At 40.7% G+C, this 15,656-nt stretch overlaps 1 protein-coding gene across 1 annotated transcript in view; it reads left to right on the plus strand.

Annotated features, from left to right (window-relative positions):
• The first annotated feature begins 1,098 nt into the window (after positions 1-1,098).
• The window catches only part of klf7b (Kruppel like factor 7b), a 69,059-nt gene continuing 54,501 nt past the window's right edge, over positions 1,099-15,656 (plus strand). The window contains exon 1 of the mRNA XM_028591333.1: positions 1,099-1,553. Within this exon, the coding sequence (XP_028447134.1) occupies positions 1,452-1,553 (102 nt within the window). The 5' untranslated portion in view covers positions 1,099-1,451. The remainder of the gene's footprint in view (positions 1,554-15,656) is intronic.

Here is a 15,656-nt window from a genome sequence, read left to right on the forward strand (position 1 = left end):
CAGCAAGACTTATGGCTAATGAGCCACAATTTAATGTTAACATGTTTTACAATAAATTACACAAATGTTATCATCTGTGTTTCTTTAAGACATTTTGCTGGACCAAAAACTTGTTAAACATGGATTTCTTTTTTTTTAATCACTATTACACCCCTTCTATATCATGGTTTGAATGAGTGGCTATTTGTAAGTTTCCCCATTTTAAACTGCACAGTTTCACATCTGTCATTTCCTGCAATGTTGCTATCATCAGCAGATATGGAAAGTAACTAAGTACATTTAATTATGTCTTAAGTAGAATTTGGAATTGATTTTACTTAGTGTGGTATAAGTTGAGTATCTGAACTCTTCTTCCATCACTGATCATTGGTACATGGTGTGTGTTAGTTTATACAGTGACATTTGGCAACAGTGTGAGTTCAAGTTCAGACGATATATATGTATAGTGAGGCAACAAAATATGCTAATGAATGTGAATGCATTTGTACTCCGTAAATGAACAAAAGGAGAATAAAGTCTTGTAAACTGAACAGGTGGGAGGATTCCTGTTGAGCTCTTCCCTCCACTGCACCCCTGCTCTCCACACAGACATCAGCACATGGAAACCACATGGAGGAGTTTCTGAGGTGACGCTGTCACACCTCAGAAAAACAACACAGCATTTTATCTCCAGCATCACTGCTGCTGCTTCTGACGCTAAGCTGATTTTTTTTCTGCACATTTATACACTGTTTACGTCTTCTTGTTGTGTTTCCTCGCAGCAGCAGCAGCACTCATGGTTTGTCTCCTCTCTGCCTGTGCAGCCTGTAATGACTGAGACAGGAATGCTGCTGGTTTTATATAGGCATCTAAAAATAACTCACCCCTCACTGCCATCTACGGCCGGACTGACAGCCTCCTGCAGCCAATAGCGTCCCTGCATCGCTGAAAGCTCCGCCCGTTCACTCAGTTTCAGCGCCTCCTTAATTGGACGCCAGTGACATCATCAACCCTATTTACCTTATTAGGTCACGCATGAAATTGACTGACAGGTGGCTCCTCCCCTGCCTCCCTCCCCTCTCGCGCCGGTCGCCTGGATTGCAGCGCGGTCCAGTCTGCTGCTGGAAGAGCAAACCTGGCAACCTGGCAGCTTGTCCGGAGACCGTTGGCAATCTGGCAATGCGGAAATAGATCTGGCACCCCCGAGCACGGACTGAGGAGAGAGGCGTGACTGAGCGAGCAGAGAGGAGAGTGGATTGCATTGGCAAAGATAAAATAATCAACTATTTCTTTCCTGTTAGCTTTTTTCTTTTTTAAATAAAGTGCTCAGGTGCGCTCGTCTGCATCGGCTGGGATTTTTCCAGCATTTGTTTTTCAACCTGACAAGTCTGGGAAGAAGGAAAGAAGAAGTGCGTTTTTATCGTTTGGATTCCGGACTTCTTTACTGACTTTTCCTTTTTTTTGCATCAAGCATGGATGTGTTGGCGAATTACAGTATTTTCCAGGAACTCCAACTCGTCCATGACACTGGTTATTTCTCTGCGATGCCTTCCCTGGAGGAGAACTGGCAGCAGGTCAGATTCTGCGTTTTCTCTTCTTTTCCGGGAAATTGGAGGGGTTAGAAACTGGGATGAAATGCCATGTGTGCGCTGGTTGGTGTTTTCTATGTGTGTGGTTTTAGTGTTATGCATCAGTAGAGCGCTCATGGAGCGGCAGCAGCAGCCCCGTGTAGTTGCGTTAGTTTTTTTGTCGCTCACATGGAGCACGGCGAGGTCCGCTGACAGGAGAACACACACACACACACACATATATATATATACACACACACACACAAACACAGAGAGAGAGAGAGCGAAAGGAGAGGATATAGACACTCTAAGCACTAATGGCTCTAATGGACAAACAGCATTTTAAAATGCGTAAAAGAAATTCGAAGAATATTTATTTTCGCACACGCCCCTTTCTATGAACAAATGGTCCCTTAAATATACCTTAAACATACTTAAGTGTTTATTAAACCCCTTTAGCATTAATGTAAAAGCAGGGGCATGGCGCTGTTGTCCTGTGAAATCCCCCATGATGATATTCAGATTTTGTCTCAAAACCTAAAAAGCATTTTAAATGCTGCTGGGGAAAAAAAAAAACTCCCATGGTCAAGCTGAAAATGTTGCGGAGGACACGCGCTCTCCCTCAGCTGTTGCCTCGTTCCGACAACACTGTTGACCGCATCAGTGATCTCTTTTCATCCCGCATTCTTTCTACAGCCTTTAATACCAGTTTTCAGGCTGCCAAATAATACACACTTTAATGCAAATGAACCCGAGAAATCAGGGTTTCAATCTCCACCTCTGAAAAGTGTTGCTTATCAACTGGATTACGTCTCGTAAATTGTAGGGGCGAGGCCTCAAAACCCAGAATATATTGGGGCGTGATATTTAAATGACGATCGTTTCCAGCCGCCGCATTTATTAATGTACGACCATTCTTACGCTCGGATTGGTGTGATACGAACTTTTCATGAATCCCACGTGAAGCCTGTAAGATGATTTCTGCGCTCATATCTGCGCTGGTTTCTACGTTAGGTTGATAAATGAGGGCCATTCACCCCAGTGGTAATATGAAAGGCTGTTGGATAGAACTCTGCAATGGCAGGTACTGAAAATCTTGCTATCCTTTACGAGAGAGAGGAGAGAGGAGAGATGAGAGATGAGAGATGAGAGAGGAGAGAGACATTAAGGGCTCCACGTCGATCTAATGAGGATCACATTTCAGCTGTTTTGGTGACTTATTTGGCGCATATTTTACCTTAATCTGAATATCAGAAGTTTTAGGAGGTTATAGAGTTTAAAAACAAAGGCTTTCCTTTAACTTCCCATCAAGGTTGTATTGCTTATTCGTCCTGTTATATTGGATGAAGATACTGTAGACTTCATGATATAGAACTGAGAACTGAGTGAGAGCTGACTGAAGGTGACAGTGGAGTGATTTAGTTTTTTTCAGTCTGAGCTGATGATGGGGAATGCAGTCTTTAGTGTGACTGATTTAACAGACCAGTCTGTCAGCCTGATATGTTTGAATTATCACACACACTTACTCTCTCTCTCTCTCTCTCTCTCTCTTTCTCTCTCGCACGCACACGCACACGCACACGCACACGCACACACACACACACACACACACACACACACACACACACACACACACACACACACACGGGCCATGGAAGATGGACACATGCTTAATAGCTAGTGACTTGTTCTTAAATAATATATCCACATCTGCCACTGTTCGTTTGCAGATAATCCTGCTGAATTATGCATTATCAACCACTATTGAACATACACTACTGAGCATGAAAGCCTACAGTCTTATAACCTTTGTGTGACATGAAAAATATTAACTGTACTAATTATGGAGATTTTCTGTGTATGGTACGACCATGTGGTCGTTTTGTGGTCTGTGGGGATGAATAACATTGACATTGGCCTTTTTCTGTTTCCACAAATAGAGTAAAGGTTTCAAAATCTGAATTAGAATTCAAAACAATTATAGACTCAAAAGAGATGAGAATTTAATAAGAGTATCAGGTGAGACAAATATTTTCCCTAAAGTTTCCCCCCTCTGAACTTGAGAAATATGCTGTTAATTGGAAGCGATTTCAGCCGCATGTGTGAGTGTGTGTTGCCACCTTTATATGCCATTTAATGTTCAGTAAACCAAGCCTCCCAATAGGTCCCTGCATGGGACAACATCCACTCAGATGGTGCTGGTTCGGTATTCAAAAGGGTTGGACTATGGGTGTTTATTAGGCATGGGCCGGTATGAGATTCTGACGGTTTGATAACCTTCGGCAAAAATTTAACACAATGGTCCTCATTTACGAAACGGACGTACGACAGAAAACAAGCGTAAAACCGGCGTACGGTCATTTCCACGCAAAGCTCGGCTTTTATCAATATGGACGTGAGCGGAGGCTACGATCAAATCTCACGTCAAGTCTAAACTCGTGTACGCACGTTTTCGAGTCAGTGTAGACTTGCGGTGCAACATATAATCATATAATCAGTTTAACAGGAGAAGGAGAAGTCATCAGTTGATCACTTTTAGAAGACCTTTATGCGCCGGTACAACAGTGCACACGTACGCACAGGGGCCACGGTGGAGCGCTCCATCGGATTGATTAAGGGCAGATGGCTCTGTCTTGCATCAGCGGCGAGGACCCTTTACACGCCAGAAAAAGTCTGCAACATTGTTTTAGCCTGTGGGGTTCTCCACAACATCGCGCAGGAAAACAGGGTGCCATAAATGTAGTGATGGAGCCAGATGACCCGATGCCAGCTCACGGTTGCCTGGCTCTGACTCATGAAAAAAAGAGTAAAGTAAAAGACACTGCATAAACTCTGCTACTGTGCGTTTATTTAAACTTATATAGGCCTAAGAGATTACAATATAAGCCTGTATATTACTATTAGGACTATAGCACATATGTCAAGGATGTATAAATTAAATAACTTCAGCTGGAGTCCAATTTACTACATGTTGACCGCATCAGTGATCTATTTCCATTCCACATTCTTTCTACAGCCTTTAATACCAGTTTTCAGGCTGCCAAATAGTACACACTAGTAGCCTACAAATGAACCTGAGATACCAATAGACAGTAAATGAAATGGACCAACAGATTTGCTCTGGACGGAGACTAGTTAACATTAGTAATTAAACTTAAACAGCGAATGTAAGTCAAAACAGCCTGCGAGCGTCTCCTGCACTGTACGGTAATTCCTCTACTGTGCGACAGTAAGTCGCGTGGTTATGACAAAATCGTTAGCCTATTTTTTACAAAAACGTCTGCTACGGAGCCATAACGTGAGATACAAGGTAATGGAGCCTTTTATACATTGTCACGTTTGTTTAGAAATAAACAATGGACAAATAGAGTCTTTAAACGTTTCAGATGTAAAGTTATTTGCTGTCAAAGTGACGTCAAAATGAATGGCAGTCTATGGAATGCTAACAATGGGTGAGAGCTAGGTAGCATCAAAATGGCGCCATAGGAGCTACGCGTTGTGAAGAGAGGCTTACCCCCTTGGAAAAGTGCTGCTTCTTAGCCAGATTATGTCTCGCCATGTCGTAAAATTGTAGGGGCGAGGCCTCAAAATCCAGACTACGTTGGGGCGTGACATTTAAATTACGATCGTTTCCAGCCGCTGCATTTATCAATGTATGACCATTCTTAGTGATTGGTGTGATACGAACGTTTCATGAATCACACGTGAAGCAAAAAACAAAAACAGCTCATACTTTACCTTAGGAACAGTATGACAGAAAACTGTGACTTTTTCAAACCGCTATATACCTTGAAACCGGTAACCGGCCCATGCCTAGTGTTTATAGTCCTGAATGAAGCTCATACTGCATCTCTCCTCCCTGACTGTCTTACTGACACAAATTGACTCTGCCTCCTCCTATTTTTAGTCCAAACAGCACGTAGTTTCATCCCCTGTAGCATATTTTTTTCTGTCTGTAATCATATTGGTAAATGATTGAGAGGTTTCATAGAGTTTCAGGTTTTGATGTCATGTCTCATTTTCCACAGAATGGCTGGAAAAGCTGTTTAAATCGGTGCAGAGAGACAGGAATGTAGAGCTGGGGGGAAAAGTAATTCCACTCAGTTTATCCACACAGACAACCTCTGCACATATTTCAGCTAAATCCAGTTAAAATAAGAGTACACTGTAAGGTATCATTCGAAATGTGACAGCTACTGTATGTGACACTGTGTTTTGGCACTAAAACCAAAAGTGAATGACAGCAGCTGTTTTATGTGATTGGCTGAAAAGACATATCAGTCTCAGAGTTGTTTATTTGGATCCTCATTGGTAAGTCCTGGACCTGTAAGAAGGCTTTGCTAATAGCTAACTGTCAAGGTGTGTCTTCTTGATGTGGAGTTCTTTTGCCCAAAATGGCCAGAAATAAATCACTTCTTCTAAGACTTCTGGGTTAATGAGCAAACAGCTAATTTGAGCTGTTTCATGACCATGAACAGTAGGGTTCTTGGATGTATTGGTGGTATTGGTGGCTGTTGCCTGCTAGCTAACAAGATGCAACAGGTAAAGACGAGCTGATGGAGCTTCTTTTAGTGAAAGCTAGCAGTTTCCCCTTGCTTCCAGTCTTTGTGCTAAGCTAGGCTAACAACATCTGGCACCCGTCTCTGTGTTGAATGCACGGATATGAAACTTATATCAATTTTATCATCTGAATTCTGGTAAGATATCCAACCAGCACCCAAAATGTCAGAATATTTTCTAGATATTACTTTCTTTTGGACGTATCCCATCATATTTGTAAATGTAGCTTCTAAGAAAATTTCCACTTTACTCACACAAACTATTACACAAGTTTTTATACTCTCCAGAGAGAGAGCGGTTTTGATATAAACTCCGAGTGGAAAATGCTGTTATTGTAGATGGAAGGCCAAAACTGATTATAAGAAAAATATGTTTTGTCAATTTTATCTGCACTAGTGGGGGCAATCTCAGAAAGAGAAGACACACACACACACACACACACACACACACACACACACACACACACACACACACACACACATACATACATACACACTGGGACCAGGCATATCCACATTTTTTCCACTCTTGTTCCTTCTGTCTCCCTCTATCCCCGCATTCACTCCATCACACACACACACACACGGCTGGCATGCACTAATGGAAAGCTATGGTCTGGCAGGACTCATCCCGCCACTTTCGACAGTAATTGGCCGTTTGCTGTCAGAGAGACAGAGAAACACACACACACACACTGAGTCAAACACACACACAAACAAACAACCAGATTTGTGTGTCATATTTATCTTTCCTGTCTGTCCCTGTATCATGCTCCTGGTCTTTGTTTCCTTGTACTGGCTTCTTTTATCAACTGCTTTGTATCATGGCTAAACATGTGGAAAACACACAAACACACACACACACACACACACACACACACACACACACACACTCTCTCTCTCTCTAACTCTCTCTCTCTCTCTCTCTCTCTCTCTCTCTCTCTCTCTCTCTCTTTCTCTCTTTCTCGCCTGTCTATCAGCCTGGTTGCCTCTGACAGTATGAGCCCATGTTCTGCATATAATTGCTGCATCTTTGCAGGTCTGGAATGATGTGATGGGCTTTAGGGATTTCTGTGTGTGTGTGTGTTTGTGGTGTCCAAGTATAAAATGGCAAACCCAGACTTCCCAATTAGATATAATCCACTTATTTCAAAGCAGAGCCATGCCAAAGTCTGATGAGCTAAAGGGGAAAATAGACAGTGACAACAATCGGTTGATGGAGATGAAAACTGCAGCAGAGGTTTAGGTTTCATGAGGTTCTTGTGAATACAGATATACAGTATCTGCATTTATAGACTCATACTATACAGTAAATGGACACTGCATGCAGGTAAGCAGCCTCACTTAGAAGCCTAACGATGCTTTAAACTGGCTGAGTCTCTTTCTCATCTTGGTTTATGTACTCTCTGTGTGTCTGTAGTTCTTTTCGAGCTGATTGATTTATTTGCTGTGGTGTCGTTACAGCACTATGCTAGACCAACCAGCTCTGTGTTTGTGATATACGGAACAGTGTCTCCATTAGGCCTGACAAGCCTGCAACCCACAGCCCTGCGTCTTTCTCAAGAGTGCATGCTGGCAGTGTTGTATCTACTGCAGATTCAACCATTGCATGTACTTTTGTCCAATCCTCACAGTAGTTCTGCAAAAGAGATACTGACAAATCTCACCAATCACTGCTATTTTTCACATCAAATCATCCAATTCACAACCACTGCTAAAAGTCTAGGTCAAATACAAACCTTGCCCTGTGGCAGAGCTTACTCGCAGGTGTGTATCTCCTCAACAATCTCCATCATTTCAAATCTAACACTCTCCTGCACCTAATCTGAGCTCTCAATAACACAATAACTCAGCCTGAGCATTTGACTTATATAGCTTGTTGGTTTGCGCCACACCCTGGGATGAAACACTATAGGTTAGATTTAGGTAAAAACATTTCCTCAAGTATTTTTTATGCACCAAAGTTTTTAAAGTTATTGTTTACTCCCACTGGAAGTACTTCTGTATCATTGAATTCTTTGATCAACCACATTTTACTTGCTGACTTACAAGTACAGGATTGCCGCAGTTTATCGTAAAGTGATGTAAAAAGCTAGCAAGTTTGCACTTTTTTCAAAAATGCTGCTATCAATTCACAAAATTCACAACAAAACCCATTTAATATACAGTTTGGACTGAAATTCCTTTTCAGAGTGAAGGTACAGGTTTTGTAATGAGGACCTTTTTACACATTGATTCTGCTGGGATCCGTATATTTAGAAGTGGGGTGTATTTCATGTATTTAAAGTGGGTTTTGTTTTGTATTTAAACATAAAAAATGAGACCCAGTCCTTCTCGCACACCGATAGATGAAATAAGATTTTGATCGTAACAGTCATAAGATACTCAGCCGGCTGTGCAGCTTCTCATGTACAGTGTCCATTGTTTCCCCTTCCTCTTTTCTCATTGGTAACCTGTTAACCTACTGCAAGGACCACTGAATGAACTTGGTTTTTCTCGATGTCTCTCACTCTTTCTCTCTCTCCTCGTGGCTTGAGGCTGGCCCTGGGAAGTTTGACAAGATAATGGATTGCCATGCATGCTGCAGTTTTTCACATTTCACAGCCCAGTAACTCTGCATGTAGGGATGGAGGGGATGGGAGTGGGGGTGAGTGGATAAGTGGAGGAAAGAATGAGGGAGAAAGGAAACACCAGTAGACACAATACATGAGGTAAGATGCATAAATGCAGGTAAATGTTAGTCATAAAAGAGAAGACCTTTTATCATGCAATCTTCCTCTTGTCTATCTCGCCATCCGTCCTGCATTACGACAGACGCACACACAGAGTTATGTAATTGTCTGTGGCGCACAGCTGCTTCCTCAGTCATAGCAGATGAAAAAAAGAGGACGATGAGGGAGATAAACAAAGGAATGGAGAGAAAAGACACGTCAGAAAATCGAGGGAGCAACACAGAGAAAGACAAAGAGAGGTGAAGAGAAGAAGGAATGTAGCTGCTGCTTATGTAATCCAAATACCAGAAGATATGCCTTTTGTAAAAAGCCAAATAAAACAAATTTTTCATGTTTCTTGAATTCATCAACCAGAACTTTTACTACTTAAATTATTGTATGGCAGTATTACAATATATTCCTAGTGCTGGAACAATAAACCAATTAATCAACCAGTTTATTAAAAGATGTATGTATCGCCTGCAGACTAGAGCTGAAACAATCAAATATTCCGATATTTTTGACCAAATACATCAGTCGATATTGCGGCGATATTGTAGGGTTGACTATTGGTGCTTTCACAATATATTTACACAATGAGAGTTTTGATAATTAATCACCAATAATGTGGATACAATGACTAAGTGTATAAAGGCAAATAATAGAACAACTTTACTGTAATGCAGCCTTTAAAACCACTCTTGTGTCACATCGTGATATTACGATATCCAAAATTTAAGACTATATCTAGCCTCATATATTGATATCCATATAATATCGATATATTGCCCAGCCCTACTAGAGACTACCAAGATTTTAACAGTCACACCAGATTAATATAAATTAAGCATAGATTAAGGCCCTGTCCACACAAACACAGATATTTTCAAAACCGCAGCTCTTTCTATATGGTTAGGCCGTTTGTCAGGTTTTATCAGGTCACTGAAACCGAACCTTTTTGAAAACTCCTGCCAGGGTGAAGATTTTTAGAAACTCCGGCTGCATTGGTGTCGTGTAGCCGGTAAAAAGAGTGATTTTGGCTTGTGATGCCGGAGTGCGCACTGTTGTCTCCTTTGTTTGACATCAAATGGTGCGCCGCTTTCACCTTTGTTTACATGAGACGAATCTCTGCAATGGCAAACATAGCTAAGATATTGCTGCTAATAACTGTGCTAACAGGGCTTGTTACATATATACAAATACATGCACACAGTTCTCCCATTATATTGCCGAACAGAGGTGTCAGAATTCAATACTCCGCAAGTCACTGCTTATGACTACACTCCCACGACACAGAACTCGCCGCCATCGTCGCCGGTTTTGGACGAGACGGACAAGACCCGGTCGGACCTCAACGGGATCTTCAGGATCTTCTGATTGGCCAACATGGCTTAACGGTTAGGGTTATATCTCCACCTATTGGTTTGGCATGCTGTTGACAGCACTTGATAGCGTGTTTTTACGTTTTCATGTGGACTGATGTTTTTTTAAACCTTGCTTTGTGTGGATGAGATTTTTTTTTTTTAATCGAAGGAGGAAAAACTCAGTTTATCAAAATACCAGTGTACATGTGGACTAGGCCAAAGTTTGTTAACAAGTGAAACCTGATACATGATGCTTTGCTCCTAAGCTAAATCAATTGTTAATATCCAATTTTATTTAGATGGAAGAAGTGCCAGCAATAATGGTTTTGCAGCTTTTTTCCACATTTGTTGACACTTTTGTAATTCTTTTAAGCAAGTGGGAGATATTGTAGCTGTCAGAAATGACCCATAACAACAACTTGGAATTACAACTAGGAAGCTGACATGGTTTTTACCACTTGGCTGCTTGTTTCATTTCGAACTATACCCGCCAGGCTCCGGTTCATTAAGAGAAACTCTAGTTTGTCTTTATGTGTCAGCCCTGTGATTGACTGGCAACTTGTCCAGTGTGACCTGCCTCTTGCCCACTGCATGCTGGGACTGACTACAGCCTGCTGTGACTCTGAACAGGACAAGCTTTATTGAAAATAGATAGATGGAGGTCCTAAAATATGATGTTTAAGCAAATAATTACGAGGCACTATTTCACTAACATAGCTATATATAAAGATATCATAGTCCAGAGACAACCACAAACCAGAGAAAGACTGAAAAACATTTGAAGCTGTAAAATAAGTCAAACCTGTAAAAACAGAAGCCTTTAGTCACATACGTGCATCTTCACTTCTTACAGTGTGGGAGCTGGTGCCAATATTCTCAATATGAGCCACTCTAATCACTGCATTCATTCATTTTCTTTATCGTTTTCCCAAACACACACACAGTTATTGTCTTCTCCTCATAATTTAAAATCACTCGAGTAAAACACACACACACACACTCGCCTGAGAACCCATAATTCAGTAAGTGAATAAGGCACTCAGTCTACGGTGGCAGAGATTAGATAAGAAAGTGAGCAGTCAGACTGCAGCAGCAGGAAAGCAGAACAAATGAACTGCACTCGTGATGGAGAGAGCTTATACTGTGAAAGCCATAGCCCTGATCTTTCAAGATGAGTGGTTTTTTTATGGAGGGCAACTCTCCAGCACTATTCACCATGGAGCTCGATTACTACAGTTTACAAGGAGATTTATCCATTCATCTCTCCATGCTTCAAGCACACTGTGGCTATCAGCTATTGTGTTTTTTTGTATTTTTTAGGAATGTATATAGGTAAAGTCTAACATTTTAGGAAATGTGCTTGTGTTACCTGCTGTCAGATGAGAAAACTGATATCAGTTTCATCTCTGTGGCTTCGGTAGAGGAAGGTGTTTAGCCTAGCTTAACAAAGACTGTAAGCAGGGGCTAACTTTTGTCACAGCTCCAACAACTGCAGGGCTGTCTAATTTACATGAAGTTTAGTTAGCGTGTTTTTAACAGGTTAAGAGTATAGTTGTGGTAGTCAAAGCTCAAAGGTGGAATTCCTGAGAGAGAGTAGATTTGCTGGCAGAAGTAATGTAAATCCACATTATGCGTTCATATGAAGTTCAACTTTGGTGAACTAAACTGCAATGATTAGTCAATTAATCTGCAACTGAGTTGATTAATCGTTTCAGTCATTCTCTGGTTCCAGCTTCTCAAATGTGGATATTTCCTTCCCATTATTTTCCTTTCCCATTTTATATAATTGTAAATTGAATATATTTAAGTTGTTGACTGTTGGTCGGACAAAACAAAACAAGGCGTCACCTTTGGCTCTGAGAAATATGATGAGCATTTCTTTTCCCACTATTTTTTGTGCTAACCAGCTGGAGAGTCCAAGCTGTGTTCTTTCACTTTTAATTTTATGTTGCACTGCTTTGTAAGGATATAATAAACTGTTCCGCCAAAAAGCAACACAGCCTGCAGTCAGTCTGCCTTTAGTGGTCCAAATAAGTTCCCTTGAATTAAGAGTGCTAACTTTCCGTCTGGTCAGTGACTGAGAGCGTGAGTAATTACTTCATCACAGAGCGTCCATCATTATGCCCTGGATGCTGAGTCATTTTCTTGTGTGACTGGGCACTTAGAGAAGTCCTATTTCAGCAACTGCAGGTTAATGCACACATTTGGCACTTTTTCCATTTATACCAAGTTATGAGACTGGATTTGCTGGTCAAACACACTTATATTTGGGAAGTTATTTCAAAACAGAAGAGCCGAGAGTGTTTGATTTTATTCTTTTTTTATTAAGAGAAATCCTTCTGGTGATCCCAGGCTGAGCTGTGTTTACACACACACACACACACACACACACACACACACACACACACACACACACACACACACACACACACACAAATGCACACAGACAGGTGTGTTGTGTAGTCTGCGTTTGTGTCACTACATCCTGCTGGGCCGGTGTTTGCAGACCGATTGGCTCAGGGATAAAGCCTTGTGACCTGGCATCCATCCAACCTTCTCTGCTCATCAGCTCTCTCTCTCTCTGTCTGTTTTTCTTTTCTTCTCCCTCTCTCCTCCCTGCTTCTCTGCCCCCTGTTCTCCCAATAACATCCTTTTTGTTTTTGCACATTTTGAGTTTGCTCATAAAACAACTGAAAAGATAGGAATTAGAAAAAAAGTTTTTGCTCTGGTCTGAGTTTGAAAAGCCGATTAGTCAGCAAGAAAAGATGCAATAAAGGCTGATGGAAACACATTTTCCAAATAAACAATGACATTGTAGGACCTGCTTCCTCTAACTTTCTTCTGCTTCTCTTTTATTACTGCTAATAAAGAGTAGAGAAAATTAAGGATAAAAAAGAGAGGGTTACAAAATCATGGTAGATGGAATAATTAATTAAAATTACAAATACCAGCAGCATTAAAATGTCACGATGTACCAGAAGAGTTACTGCGGCTCTTTTTCATTAAGTTATGATCTCCTGAGAAAATTCTCACAGCTCAAGTTAAGGAACACACTATCACATTTTAATTTGCACACTTTTTTTTAATATCTGCACATCTGGTTCGGAAATACACCCTCTTCCTGTCTCTTTAGTTATTAGCTCCTGTGCTGAACAACAGCCACCAGGGCACTCACATGTACTGTGTGTGTGTGTGTGTGTGTGTGTGTGTGTGTGTGTGTGTGTGTGTGTGTGTGTGTGTGTGTGGGCGTGTGTGCGTGCGTGCGTGCGTGCGTGCGTGCGTGCGTGCGTGCGTGCGTGCGTGTGTATGTGTTTTAGCTTGGCAAGGCTTACAGTTGGCAGTACACCATCCCGGATACTTACACAAACATTTGCTGCTGGTTTCTTAAAGATCAAGTAGACTATAGTATAGTGTGTGAAAGTAATTAGACCTTGCTTAGTTTTTTTTGTTAGGCTACTCTAAAGTAATTCAGACATATTTTAATAGTAATAAGTTCACCACCATGTCCCCAGGCTATCTTAATAACAACCAATGTCACCTTCTCACAAAACAATAAAAACATGGCTCCATATGTGGTTCGTTAACTGTGTTGTGTACATAGCAAAATGAGAAGAGAAAGAAACATGCTTCTGCTTCCCTAATCCCTAATTGTTCCCAGAATTCCCTTGTAACTGACATTGTAATTTTGCCAAACTTGTGCATTCTGAATTTGATTTCAAAGGCACAACGTCTGTGCAGGGGTGACCGGAGCCGAGCATCTTGAACCTGCCTTTTAAATGGAGCTCACAACATTTTCAGCAAGTTAAGAACACAGTATGCTGGCTGTTCACCTTTAAAGAAAATTGTGAATTATTTTCTGCAGGTGTTCAGGTAGAGGAGAAGGGCAGACAACTAAATATATGAATTACAGTTTTTTCCAATTGCTAAACGACAACTGGAGTCACATGTGCAAAACTCAAACTACAGTCTGCACTACCAACAGTCACCTGAGCTAAACAGTTCACATCACCTGCAAAACAGGCTCAGTGCAGCCAAACACTATGCACAGGCCTCACTGAGATAACACACACTGTCACTCAGAACACACTGAGGGTAAAAACACTAGCATCAAACACCAATACACAAATTACAAACTTTCTCATCTTTACAGTTTAAACAATTTGAGTGACTTGACACTACTCAATAGTTTATTTAAGGAAAAGATATAGATTGTATAATATACCAATTTTACATAAGGTAACAAGAATAATGAAAATCAGCAGTTTTCTTCAATATAGAATTTTATCTCTAGTAATTTATGGAATTACTGGGAAAAAAACTAAAGGTACATACGTAAAAGTACCAAAGAATAGTGTGACTAATCCTGCCTCTCTCCAGCATCATGTGGCAAGTTTTCTTCATCACATTAAATGTCTGCATCATCTCTAAATACTAACCAATGTGGTGTTTCTATTGCTTTCACCGCCATTATTTTCTGAAAAACAGTAAGAACGCAGTTTTACTATTGTAAAGATATAGTGTTTTTCACTTTTTTTATAGCTGTGTACATAACCTCAGACATCTTACCTGGACATATTGGTATCTTTGCTCTTTTACCTGTTTCTTTCAAACGGTACAGTGTATAATTGTTTCATTCTTATTTGGTGTTTGTATACAACAAAGGCTTTCTGAGCTTTCTCTATATAAATACCATATATGTTCACTAACTAGTCTAAAACAAGACACCTACTTAGGCTTTCAGCTAAAATTGCAATCAGCAGTGTTTCATAGGCACCAGACTGAAATCTATTCTGTTTTAAATGTGTGGTTTACAGTTTTGACAGCAGTGTGTTAGCATTTGAACAAAGTGCTGTAAATCTACAGTGTTGTGCACGTTGTGGTTAAAGTCATGGGATAAGTGTGTAGAGTTTTGAAAACTGTGTTCAAGCAATGAAAAACGAACTAGAGTTTGGTCCACATGAACTGCTGCTGTGCAGACTGTAGTTAGAGTTTTGCACATGTGACTCCAGTTGTGCCCACTGTCGTTTAGCAAAAAACGACAGTAAAAAAAAACTGTAAACATGTAAAGTCCATAGGCTTCAACATATCTTTGAAAAAATGAACAAAAATGACTACACTTATGAAGAACATTGTAAACACAGTCAGCCATGTGGTTTAGTTTGAATACAGTGTTCAAAGTAAGTTCCTATCAGCCATCATAGTTCTTATTAATTCAGTCCTACTTGGTCAAAAGTCAAAAACAGTCATCTTTGTGCAGCCTTTGTGACAACTGCTTATTTGATCAGAGCATGTAGTTGGGATATATGGCTGAAATCAGTATTTCAATGTTAATGTTTTTCCAAAATCACGATCGGACAAATGCATGCAAGATTGGTTCACTGTTGCTGTAAGTTGTAAGTTGTCATGATTTTGCAACCATGTTGAACTGTCTCAAGTGTGTCTGTATCAAAGCTCCTGCTAAGAGTTTCATCAAGG

The sequence above is a fragment of the Perca flavescens genome, chromosome 11 (genome assembly GCF_004354835.1).
Source record: "Perca flavescens isolate YP-PL-M2 chromosome 11, PFLA_1.0, whole genome shotgun sequence".
NCBI classification, from domain to species: domain Eukaryota; kingdom Metazoa; phylum Chordata; class Actinopteri; order Perciformes; family Percidae; genus Perca; species Perca flavescens.